At 35.4% G+C, this 27,361-nt stretch overlaps 2 protein-coding genes across 10 annotated transcripts in view; one reads left to right on the forward strand and one right to left on the reverse strand.

The window, feature by feature from the left end:
• The window catches only part of LOC119576407 (serine/arginine-rich splicing factor 4-like), a 39,318-nt gene extending 31,063 nt beyond the window's left edge, over nucleotides 1-8,255 (reverse strand). For 5 of the 9 annotated variants that reach the window (XR_005229061.1, XR_005229058.1, XR_005229059.1 and 2 more), the window contains exons 1-5: nucleotides 7,984-8,137; nucleotides 2,406-2,953; nucleotides 2,162-2,256; nucleotides 1,596-1,749; nucleotides 612-788 (exon numbers count right to left, since the gene is read on the reverse strand). Coding sequence is in view for 3 of the 9 variants with exons in the window: in XM_037924098.1 (XP_037780026.1) it covers nucleotides 612-788; nucleotides 1,596-1,749; nucleotides 2,162-2,256; nucleotides 2,406-2,953; nucleotides 7,984-7,998 (989 nt within the window). In the remaining 6 variants the exon portion in view is untranslated. The other 4 variants (XR_005229062.1, XM_037924099.1, XM_037924098.1 and 1 more) reach the window with 3 other exon arrangements.
• A 3,310-nt stretch (nucleotides 8,256-11,565) lies between these two features.
• Nucleotides 11,566-27,361, forward strand: part of LOC119576408 (protein suppressor of forked-like) — a 42,997-nt gene continuing 27,201 nt past the window's right edge. The window contains exon 1 of the mRNA XM_037924101.1: nucleotides 11,566-11,727. Coding sequence (XP_037780029.1) covers nucleotides 11,713-11,727 — 15 coding nt within the window. The 5' untranslated portion in view covers nucleotides 11,566-11,712. The remainder of the gene's footprint in view (nucleotides 11,728-27,361) is intronic.

The following is a 27,361-nucleotide window of genomic DNA, read 5'->3' on the forward strand; positions in this document are numbered from 1 at the left end:
TAGATTAATTATTTCTTTGAGATTAATTTACAAATCATAATTTATATATCACCATTACATGTAACTTATATAACTTCCTAATCTTACAAAATTTTCTAAGCAATGTCATAGAATTAGGGTGACTATTTCATTGCTATGGTACAAGTAAAAGAACAAGAACAGGGCTCATTAAATTTCAATGCTAAAAAATAAACATAATAAAATCTTATGACCAAAGCTACCTATGACACAGGTAAGAAATATGGTATAAGGAGCTCCATACCAACAGCCCTAACACCAATATTATATTGAAAAAAAAAGAAATATGAGCTAGGGTCACAAAATCAAGTTAAAGGGTATTTTGCATGTGTCATATGGAGCCATCTTTTGTGTTATGAATAATGATGTATGAAATAAAAATGATATTCTGGGTGAGGAAATCTGTAAAGTGGCAGCAGACAATGGAGACCCACTCTTACTCTAAGGTTATTGGTCCTCTCCTAAGTAATATAGGAGATATCAAACCTTAGGGGAACAGAAAGTCACCAATTGATCTTTTACCTACCCCACTCAAAGTTAAGTAACTGTTGGGTCAAAGACCAAAAGTCAAGAGTCCTGGGACATTAACTCACCCTGGTGGAGTTGGGGGTCGCTTATAGCCAAACTTGGTGTCTGTGCAATTTCTAGAAAAGTGACCTAGTTCACCACACTGGTAACACCGCAGATTTGGGTCATAAGCTCCTCTCATGCGTCCACCACGAACACGAGGCCTTGCTTGAGTGACCTTGATGCGGCAGTGGCCAATCATTCTGAAAAATTATATTTGTTTTAATTATACTGCTAAATGCACATATTCAAAACAAATAAACTAATGTTTCTCACTTTCAAAGATGTTGTGACATTCACAACTGGCAGGCTCAGTAATGATTCTATATTTAATATGGTAAGCATAGAATAGCTTTTGTATTTCCATAATTGTCTCACAGTTTCACAACCAATAATAAAACTAATGATATATTAATATACAAAAAAATAAATGCAAAGCACAGAATCTGTTAACCTGTTCAGCTAATAACTACTTCTTATTCTATACAAACCTTGCACCAAAAGCCCTTCCAATAAAAAAAAGAATAAACCATTAATACTAAATGGCATTAACCTAATGATGCCAGGAGCATTTAACACTCACTATAATTTTGTTCTGTGAAATAAGTATATAAATAGATACACTGATGGGTCCACAAGTGCTCAGCCATAAAAGAGTTAATTAGTAGACTATGTGACCTCACCTAATTTCATGGAATTTCCTTCTAATGCTATGAATATTGATGATGATGCTCTTACTGTAAATATCATAATTATTAAATTACTAACAGTGGAATGAGCTAAAAGATAATAGTTCTGAAAATCCTGAAAGAAAATGGTAAAAGGAAATAGGTATTACTGGTGGTTGACTCTTTGGTAACTGAGCACTTGTGGAGTCACTTATGTGTAAAGACAATTAAGAAATTAAAAACACAGTGGGCACAGCAGATATGCCATTCCCAACCATGGGAATAGCATATGTTTCCCATGGGTTAATACATAAATAAATAAATAAAACACTTAACACTTACATTCCATCAGTTTCCTTAAGTGCTCTATCTGCATCCTTCTGATGTGCATAAACCACAAACGCAAAGCAAGGTGGATTCCGAGCCATCCAAATCTCCCGCAGTCTGCCATATTTCTCAAACACTCGCTCTAAGTCCCTCTTGCGTGTATCAACATCTGCAGACAGGAAATTTAATTTGTAATTCTCAGCTTAAAAAGAACAAAATGGGTACAGAAAAAGAGCACAACAAAGAAAAGTTATTATTTCACAAGTGGCAAACCAGCTGAAATGATAGACAAGCCCAAAGCATTGCTCTAGATAATGTCTAGGAAATCAGCCTTTAATGATTGGAAATAAATAAAAACAGAACAACCTAACCTACCACTATATTTTACAATGAAGATGTAAGTCTCCAAACAACCACCCAACAGATATATAAATTTTTGAGTCTATTAAAAAAATTTATAATAGCAAGTATATTTTTCCATAATATTAAGAGATGTAATATATGCTATATAACCATAAGAAATTAGAGAAATAAATCATCTTATATGTAAAATAAAGACACACACCAGTGGCCACACATACCTAGCTCAGCTACATGAAGACGAGCTCCATCCACCGGAGTTCCACTTCTAGATCGAGATCTTGAACGCCTTCTTGATCGAGATCGTGATCGTCGTCTGTGTCAGAGACAAGTAGTGTAAGAGAGGTATTTAGTAATCAATATCATAGGATTTCCCTATGTTTACATTATCCTACACAAATATAACTAAAGAGGACATTCACCAAGTCTAATTGAATATCAGGAAAGAATTATCTGTGTTCCTACCTTGATCCACGGGATCGGGACCTCGATCTGGATTTCTTCCGACTTCTAGAGCGAGATCTTCTACTTCGAGAGTGAGATCGCTTCTTGCTCCTTGACCGTGAGCGAGATCTTCTGGATCGAGATTTCTTTTTAGAAGACGACGAACTAGATTTCCTTTCTTTACTGGTGTCTACTTCCCTCTGCTTACTCTTACTACGACTACGAGATGCCACTTTATCCTCAGCTTCATCACTCCTGCTGCGCGAGCATCTCTTTTCTCCTGCCTCACCACTCCACTCAATCATTTCCTTATCCTCAGGAGTCCTCGAATGACTGGACTCTTTTTGGCCTCTGTTTTCTTCTGTATCTGACTCCCCTCTCATCCCATTCTCCCTTCCCTCCACTGAGTCCTCTCTGTCGGACATATTTTGCCGATTTGACCTTTGATCTCCTGGAGATGCTGACCTAGAGTGGGATCTAGATCTGCCATCATAGTTGCCCCCATCACTGTCATCCTTCTCATGCCTGACTCCATTTTCTTCCTCCGAGTCAGATGACATTGTGTATCTCTGTAAAAGACAACAAAGTTAGGATTGAAATAAATTGGATATATAGTAACAAACTGGGAATACCACACAAGAACTTACTATTTCTCCTCCTGTGAACCATAATCCATATCAATTATATGTATAAATAAGCTTCATACTAAAAACAATAATGATAGAACTACCTACTTGCTATTCCTGACATAATATTGATAATGATCAAGAGGATTGTCAAGCAACAGCTAGGAAAATAAATCAACTGTCAGAAAAGCAAAATTTAGAGTAATGGAAAAAAAAAACATGATATGCTCTCCTACTGAGGAACTAAAAACTGCCATACCCCTAATTTTTCAAGACCTGAATTGCAAATTTCTGCCGCTACACCAGGAAGAAATGACAGCCTAAATTTGAAGTGGGTGAATAATTCAATATTCACACTAGGCCAGTTTACATCCCTAACGGACTGATGACATTCCCCATCCATTCTGGGCATAGTAAAGTGACATTTTAGAAAATATTTCTGAGCTGCAATCAACATGTCTCTACTGAAGTAACTAGCCCCATCTACACTTAGTAGGCTTTGAAGTCAGTTGATAATTTGGCTGGTGATGGTGGTGATAATAATGACAATGATAATCATGATGAAAGGCCTCATGTATATAACATACTTTACTCTGCTCCTACAAATTCAATTTTCCTCTTTTCTTCACCTGTATCTCATCTGTGTATGAACATTTCTGAAGAATGAGAACCATGTGATGGCAATTTTGGCTGCATCATGATTTCTTATAAAAATTAACTTAAGAGCCTTTAACACCTACTTTGCAAGCCTGTATCTCTTCAAAGACCACAAACAGTGCCAAACTCACATACTATTTTATGCTTAAAACAACAGCTTTACTACTTCATTGATGCATTTTTATTATACAGAGTATTTTTTTAAGATTTTCCCAAACCCCAGACAATAATCCCTCACTAATTCGGGAATCTTTACTGCCCAGTTGACTGTAAAATATTCCACTAAAGTATTTCCACATATCTGAACAACTGGCTACATATTTTCAGAAAATAATTTTATATTCAGGGGGATGTTTCAAGGTCTAGTGTAAACGAGAAATAGAAAAAGACCAAGACAGAGTGAGAGAATGAGACAGAGAGATGGACAGAGAGACAGAAAGCAAGTGTGCATGTGGTGGGTACACTTATACCCCCCCCACCCCAGTTATACCTGATGATCCCAACTGTTAAATATGCGGTAACAGATGATGGATAATCCAGTGAAATACTATAATTTTCTAATATATGATTTAAGCAATCCATATATATCAATGCCACATATACTAACTATTAAATTGTACCCTGACCTTCTGCAAATTCAACTCAAAAAATAAAAATAAATTAATAAAAAAAAAAAAAATCTAGGTACTCATAATTCTAACTATTTATACTATACTGTGCAGCTTTCAGTGGGACAGTAGATTTAGTACATGTGCCAGATCTGACAAATTCCTCTAGTAACTCTCCCTCTGTCAGATGAGACCAACTGTAAGCCGATTGGTCAAACCTGAGAGGAGGCACACAAAATAAACAGCTGACCACAACATATGTGGGGAGCTTGGAATTCTTTTTCTAATTTCTGCAATATTCTATGCCCATGGTAACAAATTTGTCACTTCTATTATCATTTAAAATCAGCTTTGCAAAGGTTAGTGTTCAACATGATGAATTCATCATATGAGTGCAATATTTCTATAATAAAACTATTCTAGAATTTTGTTCACATCCCTAAAAATGTAAATAAGATAAATATATGTGGCTCATAATGGGTTAAAAGTTTCCCAGTGTCTAAGAAATATATGCGCCCTATTAAAGAAAAGTCTTATGACAAGAAACAGACAAGCAAAGATGATCAGCTCTCAAATTACTTGAAATAACATTATACCTGGGTTATGTAGGATACTCAATACAAATTCTCTGACAAGTACTGAAATACTGCATAAAAGTGAGGTTGCAGTTTGATGAGTGAAGACACATCACAGTATCGTGGTTGTCTAGGAAATCAAAACACCTCTTCCAGTCCCTATATGCAAACATAGTTCTAATTTAGTGGCATTCTACATATTTATCTGTTTATTGTCTATTTTTACAATATTACGTTTCCAAACATTTTGAAAACAGCGACTCCCTCTTGGCTAAACTATGGGAAAAAATTACCCAGTCACTTGCTTTATCCATCATGAATGATCACACCACATGTATTTCATTCTTTAATTCTTTCACAATGAAAGGTTTTACAAAACTTTCAGTAATTCTCTGAAAGATCAACACACTTGATAGAGCCCAATAATATGGGAAGGAATGAAGCATAGAAGGTAAACTGCAGGGTAAAATAGACTAAAACAGAAATGATATAGAAAAAATGTGGAAAAACACCACAAAAAAAAACACTTGAAATTGACCAGTTAACATCTATGGCCATGCCAACGATCACGGAAAGTCTACAGGATTTACTGCCAGCTTTCGGATAAGTCCACAGGCTCCTAATCCATCATCTGGTGAAAGCTACAGGGATACACACCATCATACTTTTTATACAGTACATTATACATTCAGTACATTATACATTCTCTTAGTATAAATTACATAATTTGATGAGCTCAGATATCAAGCTATGATGAATACTGTCCATTTCTTCTGCATGGCCACTATATTATTCTAAAAATTTTCCACAACAGACACAATGTAAACAAAACATTTCTCGATGATGCCTGTCACAAAATGAAAGATAGCAGAGTTGTCAAAAAGTTTGTACATGAAAAAGCATATTTGAGACCACTAAATAAACAACTTTAAATTCTTATCACTTTTATGGTGTTAGTTATGCCATACAGAATAGGAATATGTAATTTTCTTTAGAACATATTTTGCACTGATCTCATTCAACTGTAATTTCTTTATACTACACAGAAAAAATCTAATCAAAATCATTTCACCCACCAAAAATATTCCCTTGCATGTAAATCACTATAAACTTATTTGCACCTATTTTTCAAGTTAAAATATGATATATACAGATATACGGTGATCTTCTGCAGTGCAAGTCGGACTATCAAATCAAGACTGTGGTTGGCTATACACCTGACAATAATAAACATTCAACTTGCCAACAGCCATGGTAATCCAAACCAGACTTCATTGAGATGACTGAGACTACCTATCAAATAGAACAATGAAGGGAAAAACAAGAAAATACAAATATACCAAAGGCCTTTTCTTGGTTAATTTTTTTACTATGACAATCGGGTCTTCCTTGATAATACTTATATCATCAGACATCAGATTTGTTCTAGTGTGATGAGAACGAATCTGATGACTTCCATCGCATTCACCAGCCAACAATCTTGATGTGATTTCATAAGTGCCAATGGTAGGGGAGGACATGAAGTAGATCAGGGAAATAATGGGGTAAAACAGGCTGAAACAAGAAGAATACAAAACAAAATGTGTAAAACAAGCACAAAAAAGTAATAATAAAAATAAAATCAGCTAATGAAACTCTATGGACATCAATGCCATCTTTGAAAAGTCTAGGACCAAAGCGTCAACTTTCGATAAAATCTACAGGAATCAAACCCATTGTTCAGTAAAAATCTAAAGGGTTTCACATAATCCAGATCCCCCATGGTAATCATACAATGCATCCTAACCAATAAACCAACCTAACCTTAACTCTGTGCGATTTACATTATATTTCCTAGCCAGGGGGCTCTACCCCAAGACCCCGGTAGTAATATATTCACCTAGCCAGGAGGCTATGCTCCCTGGACCTCTGTGGCTTCAATAAAATACAATCAATATATTCCCTAGCTAGAGCATTCTGCTCCTTGGACCCCAGGTAAAAACAAATTACCTTCATATAGCAAAACACCAAACTTTTCTTCACTAGTCTATGCTCAAAATTGCTTGATTTCTATTCACTTTTCTGGGCATTTTGGACACATGATGGGCTCAAATATCAGGATGCGATAGATACTAATGCTTATTTCTCACCAGAGTTTCTCAACAAATGACATCGCATAGCCTGTCAAATCTCCCATTGGTTAGTTATTGTACAGAATAGCATAAATAATTACCAAAACAAACAAAAGTAGTACAATAAAACTAAGAGAACATCTTACATACATGAATTTCGGAAAAACAGATGCTGGTAATTACAAAATAATCGTTCTCACAAGCACATAGAAGTACATGGCCTACTGGACAGATCGCAGAAATTAATTACGCATTGTTTTGGTCTTATCAAGGTAAACACAATGGGGACTTAGAAAATGAGGGGTAAATCTCTCTTCCCTGTCCTGTATCTCCTTTATTTTTGATTTGCGCACTTTTTGCAATAGATGAAAAGTGTCTTATCTATTGGCACACTCTACTGTAATCCTGATTGTTATGCATGGAAACATTTTCCTTTTCGTTGTACTACTTCTTCAGAAGAAGCAATACAGCAAAAAGGCCTTCGGCATATTCGCATGTATGTTCTATTTGCAAACTGTTTACCTTGCAGTATAAGTACCTCTAGCCAAGTCAGACACTGTAACTTCAGTAGCATGAAACAAAAAACAGAATAACAGGGACAGAAACTCTTCTTTTTCTTTGCCTTCATGGGATTGTTTACATTAAGTTTGACAAACACATCATCCACTGGATATAAAAAATCCCACAATGAACAACAACATCCTTCAACTCTCCAGGACAAAATGAATCGATCATCTAGAGGGCCGACCGAAGGTGGGAACGGAGCCTAACCCGCGCCTTGCAAGCAGTCATGCACAGGGCCCTCCTCAAGTCATGCACCCGGGGCGCCCTGGCACAAGCCTATCTCCCTCGGCCCCGTCCTTCCCCACCTCCCCAGCCGCTTCCTCACCTGCAGGGCTCAGGAGAGGACGCCAGGGACCCGAGAGCAGGCGGCACGGGCAGGGGGAAGGAGGAGAGGGCGGCCACCTGATAAAGGAGAGGGACGCGAGAGGCTGGGGAGGTCAAGTCAAAACATTCCTTACTCGTGGCACCTTCATCACGGCCGCCACGCTCTACACGCGATTTCCGCCTTCCCAGCGCTCGCCGCACGTCACTTCCGACCAGGGGGGGAAGGGCATTACATTCCCGAGCCCGTCCTCACGCCGATTGCCCCGTTTGAGCGAAAGGAGAGATGTAGATTACCTTGAATCCTTTCCGTGAGAATCAATAGTACCCAGGCGTCTGCACGGCTCAGGCTCACGACACTGCTCTGTCTGGGACCCGCCGCTCTGCTCGAAAAGCTGCCCGGGATTTTATAGAGCATTTCGCCTTTCCGAAGACGAATTAAGCGAATTTGGGAGCTTACAACGTGTTTTCGATTAAATTTTTTAAATCTGGGACTAGGAAAGGTAATTTAAAATCGAGATTTTTCTACCAGACTGGACATCACCAATGATATGTCGTTTAAAGATTAATCACTACCTACAATTATTCTATTATTACATACCAAAAATTTAAACATATAAATAGCATCCCTTTACATATATATGTTTTTTAGATTTTACATTCTTGAATTCAAATGAAATATGCAGTGTCGAGTTCCTGGACGGCGGTGTTGATGGGCGTTTCATTTGTCTTCAAATAATGAATATAAATAAATAAAATCCCCTTATTCCAACTGCATTCCCTGAAAAAAATATGAATTACAAATATGAAATTAATGTAATTAACCCATCTAAACCTCCCTGAATGTAAAAAAAAATATTAGTAAGATAGATTTCAGGAAAATGCGTGACATTTTCACATAAATCATACGAAATTTATAAATACATCCATATTTGTAACGAAAATATGTCTTGTAACGCATTCTTTCTAAAACATATTTATTCTTCTAAGATCAATAAATAGGCCTACACCGTTTCCACATCCTGCAAACACAGGGAAAACAGGCATTGCATTCGAGTACAGCATTAATTGAATCCTTGTCAGTTTTAGAGACCATAATATGAATGTGCTTATCATACAAGAACTCTTCCTCGTTTATATCATTTTCGAAAATATAGGGAAATATCTTTTATTGAGCATAACCCATAGAAGTTTCCTGCCATATTTAGATGAGGGAAAAATGCATCTCTGGTAGAATTAAATATTTTACTTCTCTATGAAAATGTGCAGCAGAACTTTGTTTGTTTCTTTGTTTTACTATCAACATGAAACGTTTACATCTGAAGATTTATAACATGTAAAGTTAACATTATATACGTTTTATCAGAACGAATCAATGAAAATGCAATTCGCACCATCTTTATTGTGCGAATACGGCGGACTCGCATCTCTCGTAGAAATAATGATAAATACACTATATATGATAGAGCTTTACACATCTGACGTAAGAGTGTAAAGAAAATTAATACAAAATGATAAAATCCCTCTCAGCTATGGGTATGAATAAAATAACAAATATGAGAGTGAATAATTTGGTTAAACAGTTGTTACACATAATTCATGAACATCATAATTGTTGTGGTTATAATGTATCTATTATTTCATTACAGTTATCGTTATAACTGTTATTGCTATCATATTATGCTTATCACCATTTTCATTTCACTAATAATGATAATAGCACTACTACTACTACTACTACTACTACTACTACTATCATCATTGTCATTATTGATATCATTACTATTATTGTTATAATCATTATCATCATCATTATCATCATTATTATTGTTGTTGTTTTTGTTGCTGTTGCTATTGCTATTATTATTACAATGAATATCTGTATCATTGTTAGTGTTATGATAATTACCATTAGTGTTATTATTATTATAACGATTATAGTCATATTGTAACCTTTATTAACATCATTATCTTTAATACCGTTATTATTATAATCAACATCGTTATTGTAATCATTACTGATAATGATGATGATGATGATGATGATGATGATGATGATGATGATAATGATAATGATAATGATAATGATAATAATAATAATTATAATAATAATGATAATGATAATAATAGTAGTGACAATAATAATTATTATTATAACAATAATATTAATAATAACAATATTAATAATAAAGATAATAATAATAGTATTAATAACATTAATAATAACATTGATAATAATAGCAATAATGATAACAATAACAATAATATTAACAAAAACAATAATAACAATAATGATATCAATGATCTTAATTACGATGATGATGATAATAATAAAAAATAATAGTAATGATGATGATAATAATAATAATAATAATAATAAAAATATTAATGGCAATATTAATAGTAATAATAATGATAATAATGATAATAATAATGGAAATAAAAATAAATAAAGATAATTATAGAAATAATAATAATTATGATGATGATAATATAATAATAATGATAATGTTAAAATAATAATTGTAATAATGATAATAAAAATGGTAAAATAATGGTAATAATAACCATGCTAATAACAGTAATGATGATAATAGTGATAATGATAACAATAATAAAACAATAATAATAATAATAATAGTGATGAAATAATAATAATAATAATAAAGATAACAATAATAATAATGATATGTGTGTAATGAAACCTGTGAAACATTTCGCTTTTGAACCAGATTAGCTAACCTCTGGTTCGAGTTGAAAAAATACCTTTTATCCCTATTTTCCTTTATCTACAACTTTATTTTGACTCTGTAATTACTTCTTTTTATGTCATTCTCGGAATTTCTCGTCAGCAGTGATATTATAAAATTTAAGTTCTTAATTTTCGGGCTGAAAGCACTGCTATTTTTATATTTCCAGATATCCCAATAACTCTTATGCAGTAAATTCTATATATCAATCTGTGATACAGCCTTATTCGTTTATAAATATAATCATTAATTTGAAAATACCCACAAATTACAATTACACACTGATTTTTCCCCACGGTAAGGATTTACCATAAAGATTTTTTTTTAGATAATACCTCCGAGTATTGCAGATTCCTTCTAATTTGCTCTGTTTCTGAAACAAGGAGGAACGGCAAAGATAGAAAAAAAAAATCAGTAGCAGAATATAACTGAAAGTCCGAAACAGTTATAGGAATATCTGTAAGTGTAATGTCTTCTATGGTTTAATGAAAAATGAATGAGACGGAGTTGATGTTTTAAATCATACTTACTCAAATTATAATATATATATATATATATATATATATATATATATATATATATATATATATATATATTTGTGTGTGTGTGTGTGTGTGTGTGTGTGTGTGTGTGTGTGTGTGTGTGTGTGTGTGTGTGTGTGTGTGTGTGTGTGTGTGTGTGTGTGTGTGTGTGCATAATCATACTCAATCACTCAAATTATAAATAAATAAATATATATATATATATATATATATATATATATATACACACACACACACACACACACACACACACACACACACACACACACACACACTCACACACACATATATATGTGTGCGCGTTGTATGCATGTATGTACATAAATAAAGATGTATAAGCATACATCTATGTGACCAGACGGGCATATATTAATATGTATTTCCGTTGGGAATATACTCCCTGGCCGAGCCGAGACCAGAGCTGAAGAGCGGAGGCGCCGCGTGAGCCGAGAGGCCTCGTGTGAAGCCGCGAGCCGCCCGCCGGAGCCGCTCGGTGAGTCGCGTCGCCGTCGCCCGCTGGCCGCCCGGGGAGCCACCTGGACGCCTCTCAGTGTGAAGTTCGGTGACGGGCGCCATGGACGAAACGCCGGTAGGCTCTCTCTCTCTCTCTCTTGCTTTCTCTACTGTGTGATTTCTCGTTGTTTTTGGCAGGGAGGGCGCCACGGGACGGGCGTGGGAGACGGGAGAGGGGACGCTCGGAGGAGAAGGAAAGGGAGGGCAAAATGGACAACAGATTTTACGCGTTGGGGGAAGGTCCCCGTGGCGAGAGGGACACGCGTAGGGAGGGGAAAAAAATACCGTTTGTCCTTATCCCTGACGTGCAGGTGGTGCAACTGTAATTGTAATTGGGAGATGGAAACCCCAGCAAACTAAGGTACACGGTTTTTGTCGATCTACGCTGGTATAGGATTTCCAGGGCTACATATGGTGGGCCAGCTTTTGATATGTAAACAAGTGGCTCCTGGGAAGTGCTGCTGGGTTTGTTTACGGTATAAAGCAAGAGGTTTAAATCATGATATGGTATAACTAAAATATATAAACAAATAAATATGTATGATTATATATATTTATTATAAAAAGAAAAAAGTGTTTACTATAGCATATTAATTTTATTAATAACATTTGCCAGCACAGCAGCAAAATATAAAATTATAAAACCAAAACAATTACTTGCCCCCCCCCCCCTCGATATTCCAGACATGAACCAGAGATATAGAAACAAACCACTCAAGGGGTTTCGCCTCCCCCCCCCCCCCTGCTTTTTATAAACCTCTAACTTCCTTACAATTTCAACATTTTACCTTCTTACCCCACCTCCTTGGATTTCTTCACCTCTTTACTTCGTTAATCGCATTAATCGCGATATGGTATTTGGATATTTGTTACCAAGAGCGACACACCTCCAGAGACGAAATCCCAAAACCAGGGTATTGTGCTAGCCCCAAAAATCCAAGCCTAACCTTTCCCACCTTTTAGTTATTCCATAGACCAGAGCTTGTTCAGTTAGACAAGTACCAATATATGCAGAAGTATAAATAAATATTTTCCATGCAATTATGAAAATATTTGAACATTTCTAAACTTATATAAGGCCTTGGGAGCATTAGTAGGTTTAATGCACATGAAGGTCCGGATTTAGACCGCGAGCTTCAAGTTGAGTAGCCCTGCTCTAGATATTTAAGTTTCTTAGATTTATTTGCTCTATCATTTGAATATATTATATCCGTTTTAAAGACGGCCAGGCAAAACTTTACCGATACCGATACCAATATTTTGGGGCAAGCCCATCCGTACCCCTCTTTATTAACAGTTTGTGCAAATCTAGGGAAAATGTAGCAGTAAGAACTTTGGCTGAGTTAGTGTGTTGTGTACTTAATCTCTAAGCAGTGATAAGCAGTAGATATTTTTATTTCATGTTGAATTTGAAGCCGCAACAGCAATATCTAGTGTAATATACTATATATCTTATGTCTATTTCCTTCTATTTCAATGCATCACTCTCGGTAACATTATCCATTGATATATAAATGCAGGGAACTGTAAAATTTGTCAAAGGATGCATACTAATTGAGTAGAAATTGATTTTACACTCAGAGCTTCTCTATTTTCCAAAGTAGTGCTATATCATGGAGTGTCGGGGCAGACTCCAATGAATCTATGTACATATTTAAGTTGGAACTGGTTCCTTGTATGAATATAAATTGACAGGAAGGTCTTACAGGCTGTTATCATGCTATGCATGTGGAATGTTTTTCCATGTTAATTTGACATTTTGTCATTCATTAAGAAAATTACATTAGTTTCTGTTCTGGAAAATTGCTATCCAGTTGAGGAAGATGAAGTTCGTGTTATTTAGTACCAAGGTCTGTATTTTAACCCTTTCCCGACGGGTAGTATTCATAGTGGCCCGGGCATGGCATGTACATACATGCCCCCGGCAGATAGTCCCACCATGCCATGGCATGTTCGTACATGCCACCCAGCGGCAAAGGGTTAAGGAACATCAGATTTGGTATCAAAGGACTCCTACTGATATCTGCTAATCAGAAGTAGCCAATATGAAGGCTTGCAGCTTGGGTGTGGAATCGGGGATGTTTACTTTTTGGAGCTTGGCCTTGTTCATTAGGCGTGTCAGGTTGACCACTTGACTATCTTGTCAGTCAGGTTTAGTGGCTTTTTTCCATACCTGGTATGGGGTCTGGGGAATCACAGCTGACTATAATGGAGGTTTTAGCAAAGATAAAAATGGATGCTGTGGACTCTTGAGTACTCCAAATTGCCAAGTATCTTATTTTTTTCAGATCAGGTGACACTTGATGCTTAATGTTTACACTTTTTTTTATATAACCTGTGCAGTATTTTCAAAATGGGAATTTGGGTAATTATTTTGTTTCACACACAGCCTTCTAATCTTGTAATCATTATCATCCATACTGTAATGTGTAAATCTCCCATTACTGTCCATCACAAATGATGTAAATGAAACTGTTGGGAGTGTTTATGAAGTGACCGTACCTCTCTGAGAGTGAGTCCATATTACTCCAACCATTCCAGGGAAATCCACGAACACTGAACCAAAAAAACTTCCTAACCCAGAGGCTTTGCCACCAGACCCCTATCCCTTTGTTCTGTGTTTATGACCAGTTTTCTTCATTTCTGGTGTTATTTTTTGCTTATGTAGATTTTGGTAATTCTTAGTAAAATAAGTTTATTATACGACAGTCTATGACAATTATAGGTATACTACAGATGTATACCTTTTTTGGGTAATTGTTACTGAGAGCAACGCTCTATGTAGAGACTTCCAAAATTTCCTTTATCCAGCGATCTTGGGGGATGTGCAGGGAACCGGGAGTTGAAGGGAAAGGGATAATGGATGACACTGGATGTCAATAGGAACCTGCAGAAATCGAAGAAAGTGATTTATAAAAAATTAAAAAGTCAGTTTTTCCAAAACCCGACCAAAGTTTCAAGCACAAGATGCTTAAAATTATCTAATGAAACTTTAAGGATGTCCCTGACATCTTTGAAACTCTAAGGACCGATGCACCAACTTAAAAAAGACTATGGGAATTAAAACCATTGTTCGGTAATAATCTACAGGATTTCACATAATCCACATCCCCTATGGTAATCGTAACCAATAAACCAACCTAACCTTAACCCTGTGGGATTTATACACAATGATCTATTGTGGTTTTAAGAAAATACAATCTATTTATTCCCAAGCCAGGGGGACCCCAGGGTAAAACAAATATCTTTATATAGTGAAACACAACTTTTCTTCACTTACATCTATGGTCAGAATTGCTTGGTTCCTAATCACTTTTTTCAGCATTTGGGGCACTTGATGGGCTCAAATAAAAATGACATGGAATTGACGCAACACACTTAAAATGAAATATTTCTCACTGGTGTTTCTCAACGAATGGTGTCACATAGCCTGTCAAATCTCCCGGTGTCAAAACGTGCATGCGCAGATGGTTATTGTGCAGAGTACCGTTAGTAATTATCAAATCACAAAAGTATAGTAAAAGTAAAAATTCAGCAAATACATGATTTTGGAAAAATAGACTGGTAATTACAAAATAATTCTTCTCACAAACGTGTGTCATTACATGGACTACTTGAAAGATCGCAGTAATGCGTTAAGCGCCACTTGTTTGGTCCTCGCAAGGTAAACACGATGGGGACTTAGAAAATGATAGGTTGTTCTTCTTTCTTCTGTCCTGAATCTCCCTTACTTTTTATTTGCACACCTTTAGCCATAGATGAAAAGTGTCTTAGTTTTTGTCAAAGTAACCACTCCCTACATGCACAGAAAATTTTCCCTACATTCTATTTATTACCTAGACAGGGGGGACAAGACCCCACATACCCCCCATCTATTATCACTTTGTGCCAAGAGACATCCATTTCGTTACAAAAAATATTTACAACATACCATCAGTCTGCAGCAAGGAGGAACTGATGGAAGCATTTGTTGGATTCTGGGAAGGCCATCATGAATATGGACCCCTCCAAATACCCAATGAAGTGGTATTTCCTCCTGCCGAATCAGGGCACTTTAGCTTTGGCCTCCTCCATTTATGCTTGACTGTATTGGTGTGCATTTTAGTGTTGGGGTCAACAAAAGTATATGAAAGATTCCCACCCAAATGTTGATTTCCCTCATTTTCCAAACAGTTGTATGCCTTCCAACAATAAGTAATGACTGTTGTCCCTGGGTGGATACGATCTTTAGTTTAGAAGTAAGAGTGTCACTCGTCTGCAAAGGTACAAAAAAAAATTCCTACTTTTATGGCATACTCCTCCAAAAACCCACTGACCTTCAGTGAGTCAACCAATGTTATATTTTCTTTTACCAAATTTAGTTTCACCAATTTCAACAATTTCCTGTGGCCCCCCTATCTGGTCTGACTCATTTTTTAAACACCAAGAAATGAATACTTGCTGACAGAAGCTTGCCCAATCACAAATCTTGTTTGAAAATTGGAAGTCGCTCCATGCAGATTCGTAAGAAAAGGTCTAAGAAATACAAATTAACTAATTTCAAGTTGGCTTCAAAATCAAGCTTATAGTTATCCAACCAGGTGTTCTTAAAAAGTGATTTCTTGAAATTACATCTAACTTTTCTAATATTAATTTTCCTTAATTTATCACACTGAAAAGAATAGATGTTGTTGCCCATGTGACAATCATGGCTGCACTTGTTACATTTCATTTGTTAAAATTAAATTGTGTGACTTGCACAAATTGAGCAAGAGGACGGCTTGGCCACCATAATTTTGTCAAAATTGCCCATACCTGCCGTAAAAATATTTGTCAATAACTTTGTAATGATGTATGATGAAAAATGCAACACAATGCAAATTATAAGTACTTAAATATAAAGTAGAACATACCCCATGTCACACTGAACACAAAAGCTTGATGTTTCAGCCATGACAAAGGCTTAAAGGAAAGTGCGTTTGTGATTGACACTGTGTATTGTTCTGACATGGGGGGCAGTTAAGGTAATGTCCTTGAATAATTAAGAATTGATAATGGAAATGATAAGGAAAAATGAAATAAAAACACATTTATTTGCGAAAGCAACCAAAGAGATCTATTAACATAAAAAAACAAATGAAATGTAATGAGCAATATGAAAAAATTTAGATTAAATATCTAAACGGAAATGATTTATACGTTTGTCAGCAGAAAACATGACTCTTATGGTCAACAGAAAATGCGATCATTATAGAGAACGGACATATAGAAAATGTTTAAAATGGAGCAATGGAAAATGGCTCTGGCTGTTAGAGGGTGTTGTGGACTTAGTCTCAGGGTGGTGCCATGCAGAGGCTATTTTCATCATTTGTAGGTAGATATGAGGCTGCTGTAGATTTACCAGTATTGCTTCCTACTCTATTTTTTATGCTCTAGAAGATGGCAGTGTCCATTTTCCTCTATCTCTGTGCATTGGTTTCGGCAACATTAACTCTTTTGTTTGCCTTTAATCCCTCGGTGACAGTATTAGAAAACTTTGTCATAGACTGCAGTGATTTCTGGCAACCGTTCAGCCGCTAGGAGCTGGAGTCGACTGCATGTAGCAGAACTTCCCGCTTGATATGCTCTAGCACATTGCCATACGTTTAACCATACCCGGCAGATCAAGCAGTTTATGACGGCTATACATGTGACCCAGCAGTAACTGGCTTAAAAAAAAAAAAAAAGTACAGGAAGACACACCTTGCTTGAGATTTGCAAAGTTCTGGCTTTGCCCGGGCCTTTCACTTATGGCCTGGGAAGACACACCAGATTTTATTGGAATTGATGGAAATGCACTTTACTTATCTGTAGACCCACATTTATATAAATATATATATATATATATATATATATATATATATATATATATATATATATATATATATATATATATATATATTCTTTAATCAGAATGTGATAACTAAGCAATCTTACCAAAACCCCATTGGGGGCTATGTTCCTGGACCCTGCACCATAGGGGCAGTTACTTATTTGGGGCTCTACCCCTGGACCCCCCCCCCACTAGTGGCATTTGCCTAACGGGGTCTCCACCCTCAGATCCCTTGCACATTTTACACATAATTAACCCCCTGGGCCCTTGTTGGTCTGAGGTAAAGCCAGCACAGTTCATCACACTTTTTCACTCTAGTGTATCAATTAGAGTACCCAGATGTGTAAAATGCTGAAAATAGTACTTTGTGATTTTGTTTGCAAGTCCCACAATCTATGCAAGATTTTTTAGCAGAACTTTATCTCTCACTGTGACCATGTTTCACAGAAGAATCAGACAGACTGCTGGGCCATATGGCCATATCTCACTAGCAAACACAACATGTCAGGGAAAAAAAAAATCATGTTATGTAGATACATTAAATAGTAAACATTGCAATATCAACCCTAAATTATATATATATTAAAAAAGAAATCTAATCAGGCATTTTAACTCACAAAAATTTGTAATGTGAATACTGTATCATAAATGTATATTTAGACATACTAATGTATCCACACATGCATACAGAGACCTACACTGTTGTTGTTGATTGTGCAGTTAGAAAAAAAAATAAGGATTATATTTTCTAGTTTCGATGTCTATTGCTACAGGTCAGTGCTTTGTTTTACTCACATTTATATTTATTTATATAGTTGAAATAACCCATAGTGGTTGCTTGATGTTTTACTCCAAATGTTTTACCCCCACCCCCTTGACCTATTAACCAATTATTGAAAATTGGCTTGTGACTAGTAATTAGGGATTGTTAGCACACATTGGCAGTTTCCCTTGTTTATGCTCTGCTTATTTAGTAATTCTGGCACAACATTGGGCATCTTATAGCTTGTAGTTTAATTTTTATAAGCAAAAAGTTGTGAAATACTCAAGGTTTCAATTCACTCTAGGTGCTTGCATCGAATGAAAATGCCAAAGAAATGATGCTGATACTAATTGAGAAAGACAAGCTCTGTCTGGTAGGGAAATGGCACTGGTGTTTGTCATTAATTGGTGCAGTCTGCCATGTAGGCTCGGCTCGCCATAGTATTGTACTTAAGCCAACTGCAAACAAAAGTTAACCCCTAAAGTCCTATTCCCACAAGCATGGCTAATTGTACAATGCGTGCCCAGTTCTGTTCAGCAGTCATGAAAGACCTGTCGAAGACGGATGGGATATTTTCTCAATTTTTTGTTAGGTGTCATATGGTGTCTAATATATCTGGTACTGTTTTACAAGTTTCTTCAAGGAATACCCATGGTATCAATCATACCCCAACTCATCTGTCTGAGCCAAACTGTCATGCTTTCCCTCCTCTAGCTTCTTGTAAATGGAACATAGTGTGTGTGAATTAGTAATTCTGGTACTGTGTGGCATATTTCATCCAAGCAAACTGTAGATCTTTTCCTCTTCCAATATTCCCCCTTCACACGTCATACTAATTTATATCATATAGTTACATCCTGGTATTTGTTTTTTATTGTTCATAGGTAAACTTCATGATATGGATGAATTAAGCTAGGGCTGATTGATAATGTTATTCTTGTAAAGAACTTTAAAAATCTACAACATAATTGATAAAACCACAAATAAAGGAAAAGGATCACAATGTACTACTCACAGCCCAAGGCCACTAGGTGCTCCTCAGTTTCAGCTCTATCTTGCTATTTATACGAAGGTGAGGAAAATTTTTGCCAGGTGGTGTCAGAGGGCAGAGCCCCCTGTCAACCCATCCCTTGGGCAGTGCTGGAAAGGCACTCCATCATGGCAACCTAGGTTGCTAGAAAATATGTGGCAAAGATTTATTGCAGACTGCATGTAGGTCATGGTAATTGCTTAACCTGTTATTGACGGGTCACGTGTAGACACGTCATAGAAAATGGGTCTCATGGATGGGCAAACTTGTACATGCGGCGACGCGCCAGAGAGAGTGGAGCGGGACTTTTGGCTTAAGGCAGCGGACTCCCGCTCCCACTGTCGGGCCGTTGCCACATCTCACTAGATTTTAATTGATTTCAGTGAGTTCTTATGCCCGTCAATAAAAGGTTAAGTTCATTGCATGCTTATAATGAGGACTTAACCTTGATTTTCTTCAAATGATGGCCAGTTCAAGCTCCTGTTTATCAGAATGTACATAAAGATTTGTTGGCTTTTGTCATGGTAATCACTTGATGCAGTCCTTACTGGAGTACTGCAGACAAAATACTTCACATATTATCACTTGGCTAAAGGCCAACAAACTTCCAATACTTAAACTTGAGCATGATAGACTTTCCTGCCGAATTATTAACCTATTCCTGATGGGTGGCATGTACGCACATGCCATGGCATGGCGGGACTATCTGCCAGGGGCATGTAAGTACATGCCATGGTGAATGTATGGAGATGCCATGAGTTATTTTTTGTTGTAATCATGTCAAAATAATATTTTTCTACCAGTGAAAGTGTGATTAAGTCGTTTTTAACACTCTCATTTTTACTATAAAAAAAAAAAAAAAAATGCAACAAACAGACGATTTCAACTCCATGATGCCGCACACTGCTTATTTTATTCAGACTATAGACTGAATAATGATCAACTATGGAGTCTATATAACAACAAAAATACCCTTCAGTCTCGATTTATCAGGAAGTTTGGCAAGTAGAGACTTTAAAAAATGATGAAAACTGAAAATACAACATATCTTTGTAGTATTACAAAGAAACGGCAAGGGATGCTGGTATTTGGCATGAGTGGTCGATATAAGCCCCCGGCAGCGGGGCCTGGTCCACTATGAATACAACCCGTCGGGAAAGGGTTAGCTAAGGAGTCGGTCCAAATTCTAATCTAATGGGCTGAGTATAGGTGATACAGGTTTGCTAGCTTTGCTCAGTTGCAAAATGTTGAGGCCAGGAAGATTATACTTTTCCACACCATACATTCCATCTCAGAGTTTCAAGTGGATTTGGATAGAAAACAAAAAATTTATATTGAAAAAGTCCCATATGGAGCCCTGCCCTCTGTCTTTTTACTTAGTTTTTTAGCGGGGTTTAGATATAAATTACACAAAAAAAATGAATACATAATCAAAAGGAAACTCCAGAAGGAGAAATTGTAATATAGAGGCACTGAACCAAGAATACTAAAAAAACAGCACCCAGCAGCAGGGTTTAAAAAAAATTTAAATTTTGAAAGACACAGACTTGTCTGGACAGCTATATTATGAATCAGAGTAGTATGGCGTGCATGCATCAATTCTTCTAAAAATATTTAAAAAATATAACCTTTAGTAAATCTTTTAAAAACCAAATCACCCTAGGGCAAGAATACATCCCAAAGGGGCCACTGTAATGAATTTTTAATGTTTGCACATAGAGGGGCTCTACAAGTGCTGAGTCCCCAAAGGGAAATCATTTTTTAGTCCTCCTATTTCACCGTTTACCCTTTTCCGATTTTGGAAAAGGGTCCTTTGCTTTATTCTTTGTTTTAAATGTTCCCAAGTTTTTTAATAAAAATTTGATTAATCGTAACATCAGCAATAATAACTATCGATACTAGTTGTATTAAGAAAAAAAAACATTTCCCCACCTTTTCAAGGAATGGGGAAACCCAGGACCCGGTAACTGGGGTTTATGAAAAAAAAAAAAAAAAAAAAACCCTTTAAAACCCCTTAATCTATTGGTTTTAAAGTATTGCCCATATGGTCATAAAAAAATTTGGCTGGGGGCTGGGTGAGGGGAAAAAAACGATCAGGAAAATTTGAAAAGGGGTTTTGAGATGTAAATTTTCCGCCCTGATTGCACAAAGTTTTTGGGAGATGATTAGCCGGGGGGCAGTGGGAATGGGGTTTTTGCCAAAGAAAACGGGGTGGAAGTATCATCCGAAAGTGGGGTGGGAGTGATGGCTCCATGTATATTTTGGCTCTCAAAAAACTGGTGGCACGGGTTTAAAATTTGGAAAAAAATGTAAAAGATCAAAAATAAACAATCTAATAGTTTTTGTATTGTATAGGTTATGGGACTACCTACAGAGATCATATGGAGTCTGTAAAAGGAGAACCCTGTTTCACTTAATCCAGCATTTTGGGAAAAATAAACCATAGAAAAAGGAAAAAAAAAAAATTTTAAAAAAAAAATTGCATAGGGGAAGAAGGAGGTTGAACACCCAAGTATTCGGCGAGCCCAAACTTCCCGGAAAAAACCCTTAAAAAAAGCCTGGTTTGGTTTTGGGGGCAACACAGTTAAATTAATGGGGTTAATTCTGAAATTTTTTTTACATTTTAACCCAAAATTTTTTTTGGAAAAGGGAAAAAAAAAAAAAAAAAAAAAAAAAAAAAAAAAAAAAAAAAAAAAAATAAAAAAAAATTTTAAAAAAAAAAGAGAATAAAATTTTAAAAAAATAAAAGGGAAAAAAAAAAAAAAAGGGAAAAAAGAAAAAAAGGGGGAAAAAGAAAAAAAATTTTAAAAAAAAAAAAAAAAAAAAAAATTAAAAAAAAAAAAAAAAAATAAAAAAAAAAAAAAAAGATAAAAAAAAAAAAAAAAAAAAAAAAAAAAAAAAAAAAAAAAAAAGAGAGAAAAAAAAAAAAAAAAAAAAAAAAAAAAAATAAAAGAGAAAAAAAAAAAAAAAAGGGGGGGAAAAAAAAAAAAAAAAAAAAAAAAAAAAAAAAAAAAAAGAAAAAAAAAAAAAATAAAAAAAAGAAAAAAAAATAAAAAAAAAAGTAATATAAAAAAAAAAAAAAAAAAAAAAAAAAAAAAAAAAAAAAAAAAAGAAAAAAAAAAAAAAATAAATTTTAAAAAAAAAAAAAAAAATAAAAGAAAAAAAAAATAAAAAAAAAAAAAAAAAAAAAAATACTATATTATCTATATTATATATATATATATCTATATATATATATATATATAAATATATAGATAAATAATATATATATTAATAGATATATATATAAGATATTAATGTAGTATATAGATATTATATTAATATATTATTATATAATATATATATATGATATATATAGATTAATATATATATTATATATATATAATATAAATATTATATATAATATATATGATATATATATATTATATATATTATATATATATATAATATCTATATATAGATACATATATATATATTATATATATATATTAAATATATATAATATATTAGATAATATATATATATATATAAAATTATATTATATAAATATATTATATAATATATTATATATTATATATATATATATATGTATATATATATATATATATATATATATATATATATATATATTTTTTTTTTTTTTTTTTTTTTTTTTTTTTTAATATTCACACATTTCATCAAATATCACTTTAATGAGCAATAATCAAAGATTGTAAGTGGTAAATATAAATAAAGTACAAACAGGAGATAATATTCATGAAATTGAATTGCCCAGTTAACCTGTTAGATCTGGTGCTTCGCCACCCAAATCCAGGCATTAGGCTTATTCAAGTGGTGTATTCCAGGTGAGAAGCTTGTAGGCTCAGCACATAGGAATACTTGTGTGTGTATCAAGCCTCCTTGCTTCCCCTATGCAATATCTCTTTTTATGCAGGGGCTTTTTGTTTATTTGCCATTTTCTATGGTTTATATTTTCCCATGATATGCTGGATTAAGATGACAACAGGCTTCTCCTTGTACAGACTCCATATGATCTCTGTAGGTAGTCTATAACTCTATACAATAACAATACTATATGAGATTGTGTTATTTGTGATCTTTTACATTTTCATATTCACAATTCAACCTGTGCCACCAGTTATTGAGAGCAAGTATAGCATGGAGCCATCACTCTTCCACCCACGACTTACGGATGATACATTCCACCCTCGTTTACTTGTGGCAATAAACCCCATTCTAACTGCCCACCGAGCTAATCATCTTCCAAGAACTTTGTGCAATCAGGGCGAGAAATTCTCATCATCTCAACCCTTATCAAAATTTTCCATGATCGTTTATTCCCATCACCCAGCCCTTAGCCAAGTTTTTTCATGACCATATGGTCACATCACTTGAATCCAATAGATTAAGGGTTTAAGGATTTTTTTTTTTTTTTTTTATCAGTAGACCCTAGTTACCGATCCTGATTTCCCCATTCCTTGAAATGGTGGGAAACTGTTTTTCTTCTTAATACAACTAGTATCGATAGTTATTATTGCTGATGTTACGATTAATCAATTGTTATTAAAATCTTGGTAACATTTAAGACAATGAAATAATGCAAAGGACCCTTTCCAAAGTCAAGGAAAAGGGTAAACAGGTGAAATAGGTAGGACTAATAAATGATTCCTTGGTGACTCAGCACTTGTAGAGCCATCTATGTGCAAATACATTAAATAAATTCATTACAGTGGCCTTGGCATGTATTCTTGCCATATGGGGTGATTGGGTTAACAGATAATTACTTGAAGGTTAGTATTTTCAAATATTTTTAGAAGAATTCTGATGCATGCACAGCCATACTACTCTGATTCATAATATAGCTGTCCAGACAAGTTCTAGTGTCTTACAAAGTTTAAATTTATTCAACAACCACTGCTGCTGGCTGCTGTTCTTAGTATTCTGTGGTTCAGTGCACATCTATATTACAATTTCTCCTTCTGGAGTTTCCTATGATCTGATGTATTCATTATTTTGTGTAATTTATATACTAAACCACGCTAAAACACTAAGTAACTGACAGAGGAGCAGTGGCTCTCATATGGAGACTTTTACAATATAATTACATTGCTTGTGTTCTATCCAAATCCACTTGAAACTCTGAGATGGAATGTATGGTGTGGAAAAGTATAATCTTCCTGGCCTCAACATTTTGCAACTGAGCAAAGCTAGCAAACCTGTATCACCTATACTCAGCCCATTAGATTAGAATTTGGACCGACTCCTTAGCTAACCCTTTCCCGACGGGTTGTATTCATAGTGGACCAGGCCCCGCTGCCGGGGGCTTATATCGACCACTCATGCCAAATACCAGCATCCCTTGCCGTTTCTTTGTAATACTACAAAGATATGTTGTATTTTCAGTTTTCATCATTTTTTAAAGTCTCTACTTGCCAAACTTCCTGATAAATCGAGACTGAAGGGTATTTTTGTTGTTATATAGACTCCATAGTTGATCATTATTCAGTCTATAGTCTGAATAAAATAAGCAGTGTGCGGCATCATGGAGTTGAAATCGTCTGTTTGTTGCATTTTTTTTTTTTTTTTTATAGTAAAAATGAGAGTGTTAAAAACGACTTAATCACACTTTCACTGGTAGAAAAATATTATTTTGACATGATACAACAAAAAATAACTCATGGCATCTCCATACATTCACCATGGCATGTACTTACATGCCCCTGGCAGATAGTCCGCCATGCCATGGCATGTGCGTACATGCCAAACCCCTCAGGAATAGGTTAATAATTCGGCAGGAAAGTCTATCATGCTCAAGTTTAAGTATTGGAAGTTTGTTGGCCTTTAGCCAAGTGATAATATGTGAAGTATTTTGTCTGCAGTACTCCAGTAAGGACTGCATCAAGTGATTACCATGACAAAAGCCAACAAATCTTTATGTACATTCTGATAAACAGGAGCTTGAACTGGCCATCATTTGAAGAAAATCAAGGTTAAGTTTTCCTCATTATAAGCATGCAATGAACTTAACCTTTTATTGATGGGCATAAGAACTTACTGAAATCAATTAAAATCTAGTGAGATGTGGCAACGGCCCGACAGTGGGAGCGGGAGTCCGCTGCCTTAAGCCAAAAGTCCCGCTCCACTCTCTCTGGCGCGTCGCCGCATGTACAAGTTTGCCCATCCATGAGAACCCATTTTCTATGACGTGTCTACACGTTGACCCGTCAATAACAGGTTAAGCAATTACCATGACCTACATGCAGTCTGCAATAAATCTTTGCCCCATATTTTCTAGCAACCTAGGTTGCCATGATGGAGTGCCTTTCCAGCACTGCCCAAGGGATGGGTTGACAGGGGGCTCTGCCCTCTGACACCACCTGGCAAAAAATTTTCCTCACCTTCGTATAAATAGCAAGATAGAGCTGAAAACTGAGGAGCACCTAGTGGCTTGGGCTGTGATAGTACATTGTGACCTTTTCCTTTATTTGTGGTTTTATCAATTATGTTGTAGATTTTTAAAGTTCTTACAAGAATAACATTATCAATCAGCCTAGTTTAAAATTCATCCATATCATGAAGTTACCTATGAACAATAAAAAAACAAATACCAGGATGTAACTATATGATATAAATTAGTATGACGTGTGAAGGGGGAATATTGGAAGAGGAAAAGATCTACAGTTTGCTTGGATGAAATATGCCACCCCAGTACCAGATTACAAATTCACACACACTATGTTCCATTACAAGAAGCTAGAGGAGGGAAAGCATGACAGTTTGGCTCAGACAGATGAGTTGGGGTATGATTGATCCCATGGGTATTCTTGAAGAAACTTGTAAAACAGTACCAGATATATTAGACACCATATGACACCTAAAAAAAAATTGAGAAAATATCCCATCCGTCTTCGACAGGTCTTTCATGACTGCTGAACAGAACTGGGCAAGCATTGTCAATTCCCATGCTTGTGGGAATAGGACTTTAGGGGTTAACTTTGTTTGCAGTTGGCTTAAGTACAATACTATGGCGAGCCGAGCCTACATGGCAGACTGCACCAATTAATGACAAAACACCCGTGCCATTCCCTACCAGACAGAGCTTGTCTTTCTCCCAATTAGTATCAGCAAACATTCTTTGGCATTTTCATTCGATGCAAGCACCCAGAGTGAATTGAAACCTTTAGTATTTTACAACTTTTTGCTTATAAAAATTAAATACAAGCTATAAAATGCCCAATGTTTTTGCCAGAATTACTAAATAAGCAGGGGCATAAACAAGGGAAACTGCCAATGTGTGCTAACAATCCCTAATTACTAGTCACAAGCCAATTTCAATAAAATTGGTTAATAGGTCAAGGGGGTGGGGGGTAAAACAAATTTTGGGGTAAAACATCAAGCAACCCCTAGGGTTTTTCAACTATAAAAATAAATATAAATGTGAGTAAAACAAAGCACTGAACTGTAGCAATAGACATCGAAACTAGAAAATATAATCCTTATTTTTTTTTAACTGCACAATCAACAACAACAGTGTAGGTCTCTGTAGCATGTGTGGATACATTAGTATGTCTAAATATACATTATGATACAGTATTCACATTACAAATTTTTTGGAGTTAAAATGCCCGATTGATTTTCTTTTTAATATATATATAATTTTGGGTTGATATTGCAATGTTTTTCTATTTAATGTATCTACAAACATGATTTTTTTTTCCCTGACATGTTGTGTTTTTCTAGTGAGATAGGCATATGGCCCAGCAGTCTGTCTGATTCTTCTGTGAAACATGGTCACAGTGAGAGATAAAGTTCTGCTAAAAAATCTTTCATAGATTGTGGGACTTGCAAACAAAATCACAAAATACTATTTTCAGCATTTTACACATCTGGGTACTCTAATTGATACACTAGAGTGAAAAAGTTGTGATGAACTGTGCTGGCTTTACCCCAGACCAACAAGGGCCCAGGGGGTTTTTGTTAAAATGTGCAAGGGATCTGAGGGTGGAGACCCGTTAGGCAAATGCCACTAGTGGGGGGGGGGGTCCAGGGGTAGAGCCCCCAAAAAA

Source organism: Penaeus monodon, chromosome 8, assembly GCF_015228065.2.
Source record: "Penaeus monodon isolate SGIC_2016 chromosome 8, NSTDA_Pmon_1, whole genome shotgun sequence".
Classification (NCBI taxonomy): Eukaryota; Metazoa; Arthropoda; class Malacostraca; order Decapoda; family Penaeidae; genus Penaeus; species Penaeus monodon.